This window comes from Ambystoma mexicanum, chromosome 7q (genome assembly GCF_040938575.1).
Source record: "Ambystoma mexicanum isolate Mex_15411 chromosome 7q, UKY_AmexF1_1, whole genome shotgun sequence".
Lineage (NCBI taxonomy): Eukaryota > Metazoa > Chordata > Amphibia > Caudata > Ambystomatidae > Ambystoma > Ambystoma mexicanum.
This window is the reverse complement of record NC_090941.1, coordinates 559,399,609-559,416,611: the sequence shown is the minus strand read 5'-3', so window position 1 is coordinate 559,416,611 and position 17,003 is coordinate 559,399,609. Positions and strand designations below refer to the sequence as shown.

Genomic DNA, 17,003 nt, shown 5'->3' with positions numbered 1-17,003 from the left:
TTTGCTTGCCCCACTTAGGAGCACATTACCATAATCCACACGTGGCAGAATAACGGCTCTCACAAGTTTGGTACGATTTTCGACTGAAACAAGTGGAGCACCTGCCTCAGCATTTTGAGATGATAGTTTATTTATTTATTTATTGTGATATAGTTTAAGTTGTAAACTTTACACAAAAACATAAAATAAATATCTTATTAATACAGCATAATCCAAATTCATATCATAGAACTAGAACATATCAAAAAAGAAAATATTAAAATGTAATAAAGACATAAAAGAAATATAAAAAAGATCATCTTCGTCGATCGAGTATACACCACACAATTATCTATCTATAAAATAGATATTAGAATACAGTTGTTCAGTCAATACAGTTACTTAAAGTGTTATATCCAATCTAACTTCAATCCTCAGCCAGATGGTATACAAAGCTGTCAGCAAACGCATACTGTTGGAATTAATGCAGTGGTTCGAGAAAAGGTCATCCTTGATATAATCATTATCATGGACATAACTATCCAGCAGGGGATTAAATGTGCTAGCCATCTCGGGGCATTCAGTCAAAAGATGCTTTGCCGTTTCCAACTGATCTTGAACTTTGCATAGGCGGCATGTTCGCAATGTAACAGCCATCTTAGCGTTTCTTCCCGTAACCATCATAGTAGGGAGTTGCTCCAATCTAAGTAACAAGATGAACCGTCTAAGACTAACTGATGGGCAGATATTCAGATATCTCTGTGGTTTCTTGAAGTCATAGAGTCCATGTTGCACAAATTTATAACTACTCAAACTCCTCAGATGTTCGAAGTTCTCAGTCCAATCCCAGAGGTCTATGCATTTACAAAGAGCCCTTTGAGCTTTTTCAGAGTAGCCCCCCTCCTTATTTTTCCACCCAATTTCAAGGTACAATTTGGTCATCTGATCAATAGTTGTGGAGCTCGAGTTCTCCCTGGCCATTTCTTGATGGACTGCTGTTAGTAATCCATTACTAGTATCACAAGTCATTTTTAAGTATAGTGATGCACGCTTCTTCAGTACTAACGCCTTTAGAGAGATCAAGCCCAATTCTAATCTAATTATGGCCATTGGTATACAGGGAGGTAGGCCAGGAATACAGCACCAAAATGTACCTTCAATCACCTGTAACCATCCTAGATCTATCTCTTCTAGTCCATATATTATGGCCGGGGAAAAAGCCTGTAAATACAGCTGCCAGATGCCCCACAGCGTAAAGCCACACTGCTTTACAGTAAACCTTTAAAACAAGGCCATCAATTGCGCCGCTCTAATTGTGCGCACTTGTTTACAGGCCACATAATCGCCAGTGACTTCAAAATCTATACCCAAGTACCGATATTGGGGAACATAGGAAATATTCACCAGGCCTACCTTAAGTGATACACGGGATACTCTCTTTTTAGTATATCTCATGACCTTTGTTTTCCCTAAATTAATACTGAGGCCGTTCACCTCTGCATACACCCAAAGTGCCGCAGCAGATCTGCGTATTCCACTGATGGTATAGTCGAAAATCACCAGATAGTCGGCATACGCTAAAACAGGGCAGGAGGCTTTGCCAATTTTAGGGGAGCAGTTGTTTACGGCAGCTATTGCTTCGGGAATATCATATGCATAGAGATGATAGTGCTCTTAGAGATGGCTGTGACATGGGCTTCACAATCTTGGCTGTTTTCCATAAATGTACCCAGAGTTTTTACTTTCTGCAAGACCTTAATATAGCTGCCGTCTATCCTAAAGCCGGAGTACTCCTGGCCCAGCTTAGTTTGTGCCTGATGGGGGCCAAATAGCATAAGTTCAGTGTTTGAGGTATTCAGGCAAAGGCAATTTGTAGACATCCACTGTGTTATCAATTGGTACACCATATCCACTATGCGTTGATCGGCATCGTGATCACCAGTGATATCAAGAACCAGTTGAAAATCATCAGCGTAGTTGCAAAAAACGGTCTGAGAGAGTTCCAGTTCGCTCTAAACATTAATGGAGATTTCATGAGTCTAAAAATACACTCATTGTATGTCATACATACAACATGCAAGGGGAATATCTCAAATTCAGAGTGGACTGGGACAAGGCGACTACATGGAGCAATGGTGCCCGCATAAAATAAGGATCTTAGACATGTTTAACTGAAGGAGGGGAAGAGACATAGCAGCACGCAGAGACATATATGGTAAATTTCCGGTGGGGGGGGCGGGGGTCAGGAGGAGAGCGGGGAAAGGAATGTTATGTTTATGTTTGAATAATGATTGGATCCTATGCTGTTTGGAAATCAATAAACAAATATGTTTAAAAATGCACTCTTGGTGGAAAAGTGAAATGATGTGGGAAGGTAGGTACAGACGACACAGGACCCGGGAATCTTGTAAGGTACACAACTAAAGGTACACGAGTTAAGTACAGTAGGTAAGATCATGGGTAAACATGTAGAGAATTAGGGACACCACCACTGGCCCATCCTCACCCAGCTATGATCCAGATTTAATTGACATTCCTAGAGCACTTTCTTAGCTCACACATAGACATTCCAATCTGAACTCACAGGCATGCATGCTGCAGCCTAGCAGCCAGAAACAAGAGACTCACACTCACCTCTGCAGTTATTCCATCAACACCTAGAGACTTCAGAGGGGAAGAAAATGTACTGCTGACCAATATGGAAAACCTGCCACCGGAAAACACAATATAAGCACGGGACACAAGAGCAAACACACCACCAAACACAACCCAAGAACCCCATTGGCCTCAGGCAAGACATGACCCATGTGGAAGCCCTCCGGGTGCCATCCAATCCAAGCCACAAGCAAGAACACATTTCCCACACCACAGCTCACAAGTGGCCACCAAGCAAGATGACGGTAAAGAACCTCCACAATTAGGAAAGAATACAATACAGTCCGGGACTGCACGCAGCGGGCCGGTGCAAGGAAATATGCCACCCTACGCGAACTGTCAGATTGGCGCCTCTGCCCCCACTCTGGGCAGCCATCAGATCTGGGCTCTTGGCCCCATGCCCACCACCTCTCTCTGCACACAGGCAAACATGACGGTTGTTGCACAGTCAGCAGTCCTGAGAACAAAGACCTGTTGGCATCAAGTCTGCCAGGCTGAGCAAGGCTTTGGTGCCAAACAGGGCAAATTCATTGGTGGAGGTGAGAGAAGGATAGTTACAGAGGACATCTGCCCAAGTGTTAAGCGTAGCACGATCTACAAAAACAACCCCCTCCATGCTTCAAATATATTTACAAAGTTTGCTTGCAATCCCACTCCCTCTTTCAGAGTACGGAGGCTCTGTTAAGCAACTCTCTCTGCGAGCTGGTGCTGTGCGAAACACCTACATGAACAAATGTGTGCAAGGCTGGAGGATGTGCTTACAATGATTTAATAAACCCCATCCATATTAACACAGACCCACAATTCACAGATATTCTCATGCACTGCCACCCATGTTCCCATTCACCAGGCTTTGCCATGTCTGGTCACCACCTCCATGTTCTCGTCGCTCCTGCCATGTTCCCCTCACTGGCCATCTGATTCCGTCACCTTTCACAAGTGCTAGCCACCGCCTCAATGTCCCCAGTTACATCTCCATGCTCTGTACCCCTTCCATGTCCTGTTCACCCTTTCATGCCCCCATTCTAGGTCGGACTGGCCTATAGGACAGAAGGGCAATGCCCGAACCAAAAATGCAAAATGCTGATCTTGGATAGTTTTTTGGGTCAAAGTGGGCCACATTTTTGGTCATTGTGTGCCATTTTGAGTTACTTCACTCTGCGGCTAGTACTTTTGACCAGTGTTGCTGAATAACTATTCTTTAAAGTGCACAATTTGCATCACATGTTTATCAAAAAAATTCACCCTTCGGTACTATTCAAACAGTCTGTCACAAAAGGAATTAATTGCTATGTGCAACTGTGGGCAGCTTTTTCATTAGTGCCTGAGACAATTGTATGCCCCCCAGTCCGATCCTGCCCCATTCACCCCTCCCTACGCCTCAGTCATCTCACGTGTTACCTTTCACCACTGGTGTGTTCAGTCACACCTCTGTGTTCCATTCAATGCCTCTGTGGTTCCATCCATTCACCTCACCGAAGGCTTGCAACCACCCACCGCAGCGCCTTGCGCGGGCTCTATCCTTGAGGCAATGGCAAATGCTCACTTTTGGTACGCATGCACGTGAAAAAGCAGTAACGTTCCCTACAGCCGCGCGCCGAACCATCATGCTCAACGTAGTAGCCACGGCCACCACCCAATTACACAGGAGGCAATGCTTTCTATCTAGCGTCTACGGCCTAAACTTTGCACTACCTGATCCTGAAGGCGGCGGTTCTGCGGGGGCAGCAAAATAGGGCACTAACTAGTTATAAAAAAGCACTATGAAACTATACCACTGACTGCTGTGCGCTATACAAATGGCAATAAAAGAACATATATCGCTTCTCTGTAGACCTCGAGCTGGGAATTACTCAAATAAATACCTAGAGGATATGCCTGTCTAAAAATCCACCAACAGACAGTGTAATATCACACTTTTTCCACGGCTCAGTCACCAGGAGTGGATGTCACCACACATTCCTAGTCTGTGTCATGAGGCGGCTAATCAATGGTATTGCGTTTACAAGACCTTTTACAGAACTCAGAATGTACCAACTTGCATTTCAGCCCTCGGAAAGCAGGGGTACAAGTTCTGTCTGCTAGCCTGGAAGTCACTACCCATCAGACTTTCCGTCCCCACTCCCCATCATTTACTGAGTAGGTTCTTTTAGCGTTGTTTGTTGCAGCAAATGAACCGTGGAGTGGTTACCTGGCTCGAGGCATCTTCGCTTTACCAAGGTTTGAAAACTCAGGGGGCAGGGGGAAGAGGAGTGGTGTCACGTGTTTGTTATCAGTATGTAAAATAGTCATTCCTCTCCTGTAATGGGTGAGGGGTAACTGTACATGAAGGTGTGAGCAGAGGTGGAGAGGGCTATAGAAAATCACGACAATACTACAGGTCTTAAATGCTTGCAACCGCCTATGCATTTTGGAGGCAACAGTCTGTGTGAAATGTGTGGTATTCAGCATGGGGACACAACTCAGGTCTGCTACCCACACAACTTCAATGAGCAAACAGCCACACAGACCAAAACCCTGTCATACCACAACAACCTACTAAATGCCCCGAGGGCACAACTACAACACCACAAGCAACCACAACACTGCACGCACCACAACTAAAAGCTAAACTACATCTCCCTGAGAACAGCAAAAAGAAAGAACAAATAAAAGTAACTCACTAGACATAGATCACACTAAAATCAAACACTACTGCGAGGGAGCACCAATGTCACACCATACACAAAAACAGGAGACCAATCCCATGTTCAAGTGTAACCTTACCTGTCACCCAAGCATGGGTTGGTCAGTCCCATGTTCAGGTAACACTACCATACTTTAAATAATAATAAGTAATACAACTATTAGCTGTCTGTACTACAGTGCACTGCCTCCTACACATTCTACATCTGCCAGAACCATGCTAACACAACTTCTTCATATGGCATCACTACATGCACAACAGTGTTATGTTCCCATACTCTTGACAACATACAACTCCAAATGGCAGAAAAGCTCCATGACACTAATATACACTGTGTGTCACAACTCCTACATAACCCCTGCACAACTGTGCTAGAACGCCCTAGCGCTACAAATTCAAGACACTTAAAAGCTCCTAGGTAAAATCTCCTACACAATAGGTGAAATAACGCTCAACAACTACAACTAAATGCAAACACCTACTCTTACCTGGTGTCAGTAATTACTCCAACAACATATACAAACACCTACTCCTACCTGGCATCAGTAACTCCAAAAACAATATACTCAAACACCTACTCTTACCTGGTGTCAGTAATTACTCCAACAAAATATACAAACACCTACTCCTACCTGGCATCAGTAACTCCAAAAACAATATACTCAAACACCTACTCTTACCTGGTGTCACCTATTCCATCATAATTCTACTTCACTAAACAACAGCCATCTCTACACCACAACCAACTCAGATGCTCCCCGCACCAGCACCAACCACTCCCAAACCACACTATGTCCACCCCTATCACTCCTATACTCGAACTCTCACATTGAAATGATTATTATAAATGTATACATATATTCTACCTATCAATGTAGGTAAAGTGGAATTAAAGCAGTGGTGATGCGGCACTACTGCAGTGGTGATGCGGCACTACTGCAATGGTGATCCGGCACTACTTCATCTGGCTCCAGGTAATAACATGACATACTCCTAAAATGAAGAAGGTGTTCAACATGTCAAAACAACACAAAATGCAAGTTAGAATCCAAGTCTTGGTGATCTAACATTCTCCTATTTACATACTTAAACATCACACATAAATCCTCGCTCAAATCCATCCTTCATGGTGTACTGGTGACACCCACAATGGGCTTCAGTGCTGTACTAACCACACCTCAAAACATAGTTACCTGCTGCACTAACTACATCCGCAACATCCATGCATGGTGCACCCTCAAACATGGTAAACTAAACACACCTCAAAACATAGCTACCGGGTGCACTAACTACACCTGCAACATGCCTCCAGGGTGTACCCTCAAACATGGTATACTAAACAGACCTCAAAACATAGCTACCGGGTGAACTAACTACACCCGCAACATGCCTCCAGGGTGTACCCTCAAACATGGTATACTAAACACACCTCAAAACATAGCTACCTGGTGCACTAACTACACTCGCAACATGCCTCCAGGGTGTATCCTCAAACATGGTATACTAAACACACCTCAAAACATAGCTACCTGGTGCACTAACTACACCCGCAACATGCCTCCAGGTTGTACCCTCAAACATGGTATACTAAACACACCTCAAAACATAGCTACCTGGTGCACTAACTACACCCGCAACATGCCTCCAGGTTGTACCCTCATACATGGTATACTAAACACACCTCAAAACATAGCTACATGGTGCACTAACTACACCCGCAACATGCCTCCAGGTTGTACCCTCATACATGGTATACTAAACACACCTCAAAACATAGCTACCTGGTGCACTAACTACACCCGCAACATGCCTCCATGGTGTATCCTCAAACATGGTATACTAAACACACCTCAAAACATAGCTACCTGGTGCACTAACTACACCCGCAACATGCCTCCAGGTTGTACCCTCATACATGGTATACTAAACACACCTCAAAACATAGCTACCTGGTGCACTAACTACACCCGCAACATGCCTCCATGGTGTACCATCATACCATCAAACATGGTATACCCAACCATGGGCAGAATTGCTACAATTAACATTCTCCACGCTTCACGTTTACAGGAAATTGCATGAAACTGCAAATGCACTGCATTGAACACATCACTATTAATGTAAATATCCCAAATATTAGCTGACGTTTACTCTCCCAAAATCCTTACCCGTGTCAGCAGCTTAATATAACTTCGCTTCATGCCACCCATGTTCAAATGCCGCTTTAAACCAAATACAGCACCTGATGTCTAGTTCTCGTTATCAACTCTAAACTATTTCTTAAAAATGCATTCCCTTCGTCATCTAAAAACTTGCACTTTTAACATTCTCTTCATTGAACAAAGATTTCTGTATATAAAGTCAAAGGCCTTCCAAAGACACTGCGGTTGCACATTACAGTGCAGTAAATCTCTGTCAGCTTAACCCAAAGAAATGCGGACTGGCCGTCCTTTTCCCTGTTCAGTGTCCCTTTCTACATTCCATCCAACATTCTCAAAGCGTCACCCAGCTCACAAGCATACAGCATACCACAGAAGGCTCATGATGTCCCCACAGGTCAGTCTTCCTCTGCACGTGACCCAGTGTTTACCTGCAGAATATTAGCGCAGACATAAAATCATCAAGAGGCTTGTGTTTGCCAGTCCTGCTTCTCTTGTTACTCCAAACTGAATCAGATGAAACGCTCACTCGGCAAAGAATCCACCTCGACACGGTTGAAAGTATGCGACAATATCCACATGAAAACCTGCGCGTTAACAAGACATCAGGCGCTCATCACTGTGGTTAGTAGGTTACCGTATACGCAATTAAATATTTAACAGTGGCTATCGCATGTCACGCTCTCTCTCTGCACTATATCCTGTCATTCGTCTCCATGTTTAGTCCTTTTTCAGTGCTGCCTACTTTGTAGTCGCTCCTGTTCTCCGTTTTGGCTGTTAGGTGGTGTTAAAACTATTGCATTGGAGAACCGCTAGAAGGGAGATGAAGAGGGACACATACCTTGTGGATGTTGTTTGGTTATTTATCCAACCACTGACTGCCCATGGCGATACTAATCCCTATGGCCAGTTCCACTCACTGCCAGCCCATCTCCGTCCAAAACACAACTCCTAGGATCTCTTTGAGCTAGCTTTATCAAGCAGTGACATAACACTCTGTGCTGTAAGTGCTTGCGAGTGTATTTTTCCAAACAGTCTTCTGAGAGTTAATGGCTTAATTGGAGTTGTAAACGCTCTACTCTTGTAATAAATGTGTCTCAAGCAAGTTTTCCTTCAGCCACTTCGTTTACAAACAGTAAAACGAGTATTTGCAAAGCCAATAGTTTTGGCTTGTGTATAAGTATTAGATAGGCATTTGCTAGGCACTGCTGTCCTATAGCCAGGTACTTGTACAAGTTTGCAGCTGCTACCATTAATAGCCAGTTACTACCATCATGAAACTGCCTGCCAAATCCCGTTCATGTGCCTACACAAAAGCCAGAACTACTAGAATTACCAATGCTTGTTTCGTAGTCCTTCTCTGATGCTACCTCGAAGCTGCTTGCTCTAATGATCTCTATTTCATAGAATTTTGGAGGTGGACTCGAATCACATAAACCAAGGTGAAAACAATAAGCAAGAATGGGCATAGCCTTCAGCAACTCCTGTGAGGGATTGAGCTTCATATTAACATCATCTTCTCAATCTGCCTTCCTCTACATTCGTCCTCTGCAATTCATCCAGAACAGAACTGCGAGACTTATCCTTGGCCTCAAGCCCAGAGACTGTATCTCTCCAGTCCTGAAATCTCTCAACTGGCTCCCGGTGGCTGCAAGGATCAAATTCAAGACCCTCTGCATTGTTCACAAGGCTTTCAGGGGCAAGGGCCATCACTACATCGAACTCTCTCTTCTAAAATACCTTCCTTCTCAAGCCCTTCGCTCAGCTACCTCTAACTCTCTGAGGGTCAGATGCTTCTCCAGGCAGAGAATGGGGGGTAGATCTCTCTCCTCTGCAGGTGCCTCCCTCTGGAATTGCCTCCCTGCCCCTCTCAAACTATAGCCGGACCACCTGATGTTTCAGAAGCTGCTCAAGGCCCCTGCCTGATTTCTCTCTCCCGCCCCTGCTGACCTACCTGTCTGTTGAGCCGACTGGTGCTTGGTTACCCCCAGAGTATCCCTGGGTGCCAGGCTCCCCCATGATCAGTCTTCTCTGCACTGCTTCCGGGCCTACCGCAAACTTAGGGGTTGTAAGTGTAACTTCTACAGCCCCCCGCCTCCTTGTACTTACCCAGAGCCACGCTGCCCTGGCCGCACTCACTCAGAGCAATGCTGCCTTGATTGCACTTCCCCTTTCCCTAGCACTTCCCCCTCTCCCTGCACTTTTACATTGTCGCACGTGCACGATCTGAATGACACATGGCATACTAAGATCGTTTGTCTTGTCCTCCCTCTGTCTCCCTCCCCCCGTGTCTTGTCGCGTCTAGAAACACTTGTGTACAGGCGCGTTATACATGGCATATACCATATGATATCTTCTTGTTGTGTTGGGGAATCCTATGCTGGCTTTGTCTCATGGCCTCTCTATTTCATAGCACCCAGGCTTGACACTCGCTCGCAGCCGCTGTGTAAAGAATCAGCAAGCGGGCTCTTCAGTACTTGCTCAGCCCTTCATTGTTTGGAGGTCAATAATCTAGGTACATTCTAGGCATTGTGTAGGAATGACTTGAAATGAGGTCCCAAAATAACATCTGCTTCAATCGGGGTGCTCCCTCCTTGCTGTATGCAGGATGAGTTTGTATGGCCATTTGCAATTATGTCCCCTTTGACACTTTAATATGGAATCCAACGTTAGCTCATTGCAGAAATGCAAATACTACAGTTGGCATCTATCAATTAAGGAACCTGATGAAAGGTCCTGGATTTATGGAAACACTGTACTTTTCCATTGTTTCTAAGATCCATATCTGCCGTTGGCATGGCAGAGGGTGTGTTGCAAGCATGCCTGTGATAATAATTTATGTGCTTTATAATTAAAATCAAAAGAAAACATGATGCAAGCACAAAGAGCCCAGTATTCGGAAGGCCTACTAACACACTGCAAGCTCGGACATAACAGACACGAGGAGTCAGAGTGTTGTTATTGTCGCTGGCTATCACACTTGAGTGTGGGGAAAGCATTGTGCTCGGGAGTCCAATAACCAGGTCCGTCTGACGAGATTAGAAGGGTATTAAAGGCCGGGGACTACCGGTTTCTATTGGAAGTTGAGGCAGCGCTTTTGACGCGCGCCCGCCATTTCATGATGAAGCTTTGTGAGCAGTGCAATGGATCTGGACATCCGAGTCCAGGGCAGGCCGAACAATGACGTGATACCGGATAGCCAGGCACCGTCTCTGTTACTGTGGCGCGCGCAACCCTGAAAAGCCTCTGCCAGTCTCACACAGAGTGCGCCACACATGGGTCTTCGCTTTGCACTGCTGCGTCACACGGACCGTCTTTCACCTTCATTTCATGGCTCGGTTTCTCGCGACAAGCGAACCCCAACCGGCTCACCTGGCCCTGGTTGCCTTGTCGGCTGACACACTGCAGCTTCTGAGGTTCTCCAGATGTAGGCCAACCCCATGCTGGGAGAGGCACCGGCTGACATAAAGAGGTAACAAAGCAAGAAGCGCCAAGAAAACCTTGATGTCGATGGAAGATCACCATACAGAAACAGCTAATGGAAACTGTCTGAAGTACCGTCACTGTCTGGTGTGAACTATTGCATCGTTTTACGAGGGAGTCGACAACCAAATGGTTTCGACGTTGTTGGTGTAAAATGTTGGACAATTTTCAGGTCTTCAGCAGAAACAATTTGGCTTGAAAAGGTCAAAGAGCGGCATACCTGTTAACAGTTTCCACTCTGTTTCTGGGAACCTTCAAGGTCATTTTCAGTGTATGTTTAGGTGAGAGCTGAAGATAAAATATTTTGCAATTACCGCAAGAAGACAAAAAGGAGCAACGTGTGATTCAAGAGGCAAAGGATGTTTAGAAAACTCCACTCTGTTTTTCACCCCAATTCTGCCAGTAGGAATTTGGCAGATGGCAGCGCTTGCTACGATGGTTCCAACCCCGCCGTGCGCTTGGTCCGCAGTACTTCCATGTACGTGGTGGGGGAGCGGCACCAGAAGTGCACAGAATCCCTGAAAAAATACAAAAGCACCACCAGCATGGAGTTGTCTGGCTGCTACCCATACAAGGAGGAGGACAGGGCGTGGATGTTCTCGAAGACTCAGGACTGCTTGCAGTACCTGCAAGACCTCCTAGCACTCCGGAAAAAATATCTCACCAACCTTCACAACTTGAAGTCCCTGAATTCCTCTCCAGAGAGTTCTCCTGTTTCCACAAAGTCATCCAGGGGAGGTAAAAAGCCACCCCCTTCAGTGCCACCAAAGGGATCCTCACTGGTATGTAGTCTGTCAACCTTACACATTTTAAAAAATGGTAGCCATGTTTTCATAGAGACCAATAGAGACCCATCTAGGGGATGCTTCCTCTCTGGGTGCTGCTTTCCCTCCCTGAGGAGGAAGACTGAAATCAGATAGGCCCTGGGAATGACAGTGTTCCAAATAAACCTGGCAGACAGACATGTGTTTGGTTTGGTTTGTAGACGTTGAATTCAGTAGGTGATGTCTTTATACCAAGAAAGTGGTGTAGATTTTGTGTCATCAACTGGCATAAGGTGCGGGAAAATTCTGTGGGTACAAAATATTTCACTTATACTAAGGTCAAATTGTTCATTATTTGCAGGTATTGCTTTACAGTGGAGCGAATCTGTAGACATCTGAGCAGTTAGTGCTAAAAATGGATATGTATGATTTTACTGCTACGACATTGACCGCAACGGAAATGACCAAAGGATAAATGTCCGTGCATACAATTTGATCGCGTGGAATGCAGTGCCATTACAATGTATTTTCATGACTGTGGCAGAGTGGAAATTAATATATATGTAAAAAGAAATACCAGGACAGATGAAATAAACAGATGTTCTTCTCAGAGAAAACTCGATTCAGTCGTAAGTGACGGCACAGGGTCTCTTTCTCTGTTTTTTCAATGTGCCATAAGCGGAGGACACCCATGCAGCCCCCGTTTCCATTATATGAGCAAGGGGATCATAGAGAGCAAGCGGATCGGGTGGCACTCCCTCAACCCCTGTTCCCCTTGTTTGCTATAATGGAACCGTATGAACTAGTTGTCCGAATGTTTGGGTGTACGAACATTTCGTACAGCCTAAATTCAGTCAACTAGGCCATACCGTAATATATTTTTGGTCAAATTGGCCTATTCCCTAAAAATACTGTGATCTGGGCTGGGGTGTTTACCGAGCACGTGGTGCACTCCTCTGAAATATGAATGTTCTCAGTGTAGATTGACTCCTTCATTTAGTTCACACCAAGTTACAAGAGCGTCATGCAATTTTGATTCTTATTCTTCTTTACATTTTAAACATTGATATCGTGGGCAGACAAAATCAAATGATGCCCCCATAATGTGGTTCATATTATATAAATCCTTCATTAGGAGAAAACCGTGTGCCCTCAAACTGTAGCGTAATCAAAAAGGGACAATGATTTCAACCACTCAAGCCAACCAGTTTGTATAGTCCTTCACTCCTCCACCTGCCTCATTGTACGTGAATCTAAATGAAATGTTGGGAAAGTGTACCTGTAGGGTCCTGGAGAAGTGGGCTCAATCCTATACTGATCTTTTGTTAAGGATTGAGTCCTCGTGTGAGGATCATTGTACCAACCCCAACAAGGTTAAGTTGAAATTATACAGATACGTATGGATCCAGACCAGGTTGGACCTTTTAGGCTATTGATGTTTCAATGACCATTTTTATTTTTTTTTAAATTTCATTTTTATTAGCAGATATAACACAATAAAGTCAAACACAACCATTACTTACTCCATACATCGTGTCCATCTGCACTTTTGAAATGTTTTCCCTCCTCAACCCCAAATGAACACCCCACCTGCACCTTCCCCGACTTCCCCTCTGGATAGCCAAACCTCGTGTCCCTTAAAGTCCACATTGCGAGCTCCACCATCCCATTTTCTTCGCCGTGCGGTGAAAGTCTTTCTCTCTTATGTTTATTATGGGTTTTTTTCAGGGTCTGGTCTGGGGTTCAGTATTACCTTTCAAATTCTCCTGTACCTTTTGTGGGTTGTTCCTCCCTTCACTTTTCCCATTGCCAACCTAAATATCTAATGTGCCCTGTTCATAGCCACTGGATCAGTCAAGATTCTCAATTTGTACATTGCCTTCACCCAACTGTGTCCTCTCCAGGTCATACTTCTTCAGGAAGACAGACCATTCCTTTTCCCTCGAGGGGGCCGGGCCATGTAGTTGCCCGGTTAGGTGCTCCATCATATATACATCCCTGGCCTTCAAGGCCCATTGTTGCTCACCGGGAAGGATCTCCCTCTTCCATCCCCCTGCCAAACATGCCCTTGCTGCCAACAGCAAATAGTGGGGCATGTGGGGCAATTTCGTCCATTCCCCCTCTACCACTTCCATTCCAAAAAACACCAACATGGGGTCTAGACTTCTTTCCACTCCATCCAGGGCTTTTATCCATCCCAGGACTTCTTTCCAGAACTTTTGTACTTCCCCACATGCCGACCACGTATGCCAATAATCTGCCTTTTGGCCGCATTTTCTCCAGCAGCGGGGGTCCACCACTGGAAAAATCTTAGATAACTTTACTGGGTCCCACTGCCATCTGTACAGTAGCTTGATGCATTGTAGCTTGTACTGACAGGAAATTCGATGTTCGATGTGCGGTTTCTCATAACATTCTCCACTGACCTGCATCCAACTCTGCTCCCATATTCTTCTCCCATCTCTTTTTATATACTTCTATCTCCCCTCGCTGTGCAGTTAGTAGGGTCTGATACAATTTTGATATTAGTCCCTTCGTTCCCCTCGCCGTGCTCTGCACCATTTCCATGTCTGTCAATTGCCTGTGCAGCTCTTCCTTCCATATCCCGGACATTAATACTCTCTTGAGTTGCGAGTATTTTAATACTGAGATTTTACCTATGCCCATACTCTCCTTTAGTTCCACCACCTCCGCCAATTCTCCCCCTTGACCACTTGGCCCACCCTCTCCAATCCTGCCTCAAATCTGTCTTGGAATCTGGCATGATTCGGGATATGATCCTGTATCGGGGGGCCCTTTTGTGACTCAATGGGGACAGCCAGGTCGTAACTCCGATCATTTCCTTCTTGACCCGCTACAGTGCCCACAGTGGTCCCAAAATACAGTGTGCTTTTACATTTCCCGGGATCGCCTTCTGTGGCGCCCAAAGCCATTCCCCTAGTGTGACCGGTCTCCGTAGGTAGTTTTCGATTTTTACCCACTGTTTCTGTTAGTCCATCCTGAGGTGGGGGTTCAGGGCTCTAAATTGGGCTGCTCTATAATAAGTATGCATATCGGGGAGCCCTACTCCGCCCCTCTCCTTTGATTGTACCAGCACTCTGCACAACACCCTCTGCTTCTCCCCTTGCCATATACATTCACAGATTCTCTTCTTTAGTTCTGCAAAATGGATGTCAGGCATCTCAATTGGCAATACCTGGTACAGATACATAACTCGTGGAGCAACGTTATCTTCACGGCATTCAGTCTGCAAAACCAAGATATTGTACGTTTTGACAATGCTTCTAGATCCCCAAAGAGCATACGCAACAACGGGGGGGGGAGTTAACTTCATATAGTTTATCCAGGTCCTTGGGTATTCTTACCCCTAATTACTTTATGCATTCATCTTCTATTGGAATCCCCACGTTACCCCATTCCCCACTTTTCTCAACTGCTTCCCCTCCCATGGGGGAGGCGAACCAACTTGTTCACATTAACTCGGTATCCCGATAGCCGCCGGTAGTCCTCCAGTATCCGGAGGGAACTGCGGACTGCTGCACCTACATCTGAGACGTACCGCAGGACATTATCGGCATGCATGCTTATTTTATAACTCTCCTCCCCCATCCTGATACTGCTTATCCGGCCCCCTTCCCTCACCTTCATGCCTAGAGGCTCCATTGTTAACGCAAATAGCAGGGGTGACAGCGGGCATCCCTGTCTAGTACCTCTGCTGTGGCCAATAGCCCTGGACATTTTCCCATTCACCACTATCCATGCTGTGAGCTCAGCATAGATTACTCCAATGGCCCGACACATTCTATCCCCAAATCATACATTCTGCAGCATAGTGAATTAAAAAGCATATTCCTCTCGGTCGAAGGTTTTTTCGGCATCTCAATTTAGCAATGCGTAGTCACCCTGTTCCACGGAGAAATGCTCCATGAGATCCAGAGTCTTCCGTATCGCGTCTGGGCCCTGCCTACCTACTATAAATCCCAGGAAAAGTTGCAACTGTGCCTGCACTTATTTGCGCCAAGATAAATTACTGGTGTATTTCCTTTTGCTATGAATGACAAATCCAAAAGTTCTGTTGTATTTGATAAAGTTTTTTATTTTGAATTTTCAGCCCCTCTTGGATGGCACGTGTTTCGGCGTACAACCTGCGCCTTTTTCAAATCCGGGCCTTTAATGTGTCATTACGGTTCATACAAAGAATAATGTTCTTGTTGTAAATGAAGCACTTTTAGTCTTGGGCTCAATCCCACCTGAAAATTCTGATGCTCGCGCAACAAGCATTGGGTTTATTGGCCTGCCTTCTGGGATGATATCAAAGGTCTTGTGTACTTTTGGGAGAAAGTATATAGTCGGAATTACTGGTTTGGTGACATAGAGATGTGATTTTTCTTCATCTGAAATTAATCCTTGTTGGTGCCATCCATCTATTTGACCTTTCAATTCTTGTAATATCCCCAAAGTTGGATTAGTTAACAGTTTCTCATACTAGTTTGGTGTCTCTAGATGGTTGTTAGCCATCTTGATGTAGTCTTCATGGTTCATTATGATGATATTTCCACCCTTGTCTGCTTCCTTAATAACCAGATCTTTGTTCGTTGTAGATTTAGTATTGCTGTTCTTTCCTGATGGGTCAAATTGTTGGGCAGCTTCCTACTTCTTTGTTTTGATTTTGTTGTCAATTGGTATAAATCGTGTGTTACCGATTTGTAAAAGGCATCCACCATGTTGTCAGGGGACAGTTGTAGTAGGAATTTTGATTTGGGTTTGAGTTCCTTATTGGTTAAAGTTGCTGGTTGTATCTCTAGCTCCTGAATTGTTTGATGTATTGGATAGTCGTTAGCTTCCCGCAGGGATCTCAGTAGATGGACGTTGCCAAGTTCTTCAATGGTTATGTCACTTTTGTTCCTTCTTTCTGGTGTTGGTTTCTGTTTGTCTACATGCGTTGCAAAAACCTTTTTCAGTTTTAGTTTTCGAACAAATTTAAAGAGATCTATGTGTACGTCAATAGGTTCAAAAAAAGTTGTTGGGGCAAATGATAAACCATTGTTAAGTACACTGATTTCATCTTTGGTTAGAGATTGGCTTGATATATTCATCACTAGATCGTTTATTTCTTTGTTTTCGCTGCTCCTCGTGCTGCTGCTCGTGTTAGTCGCCGATAAGCATCTGGACCGTCAGGCCTATGATATCTCAAAAAAGTTCCTCAATGTTAGAAAACTGTTCACTATAGATATCAAGTACCACGCAGACCACTCCTAGAATAACCAATAAGAATGG

General features: G+C 44.8%; 1 protein-coding gene across 1 annotated transcript in view; it reads left to right on the top strand.

Moving 5' to 3' along the window:
* The first annotated feature begins 11,321 nt into the window (after positions 1-11,321).
* The window catches only part of C7QH13orf42 (chromosome 7q C13orf42 homolog), a 333,157-nt gene continuing 327,475 nt past the window's right edge, over positions 11,322-17,003 (top strand). The window contains exon 1 of the mRNA XM_069640348.1: positions 11,322-11,700. Within this exon, the coding sequence (XP_069496449.1) occupies positions 11,322-11,700 (379 nt within the window). The remainder of the gene's footprint in view (positions 11,701-17,003) is intronic.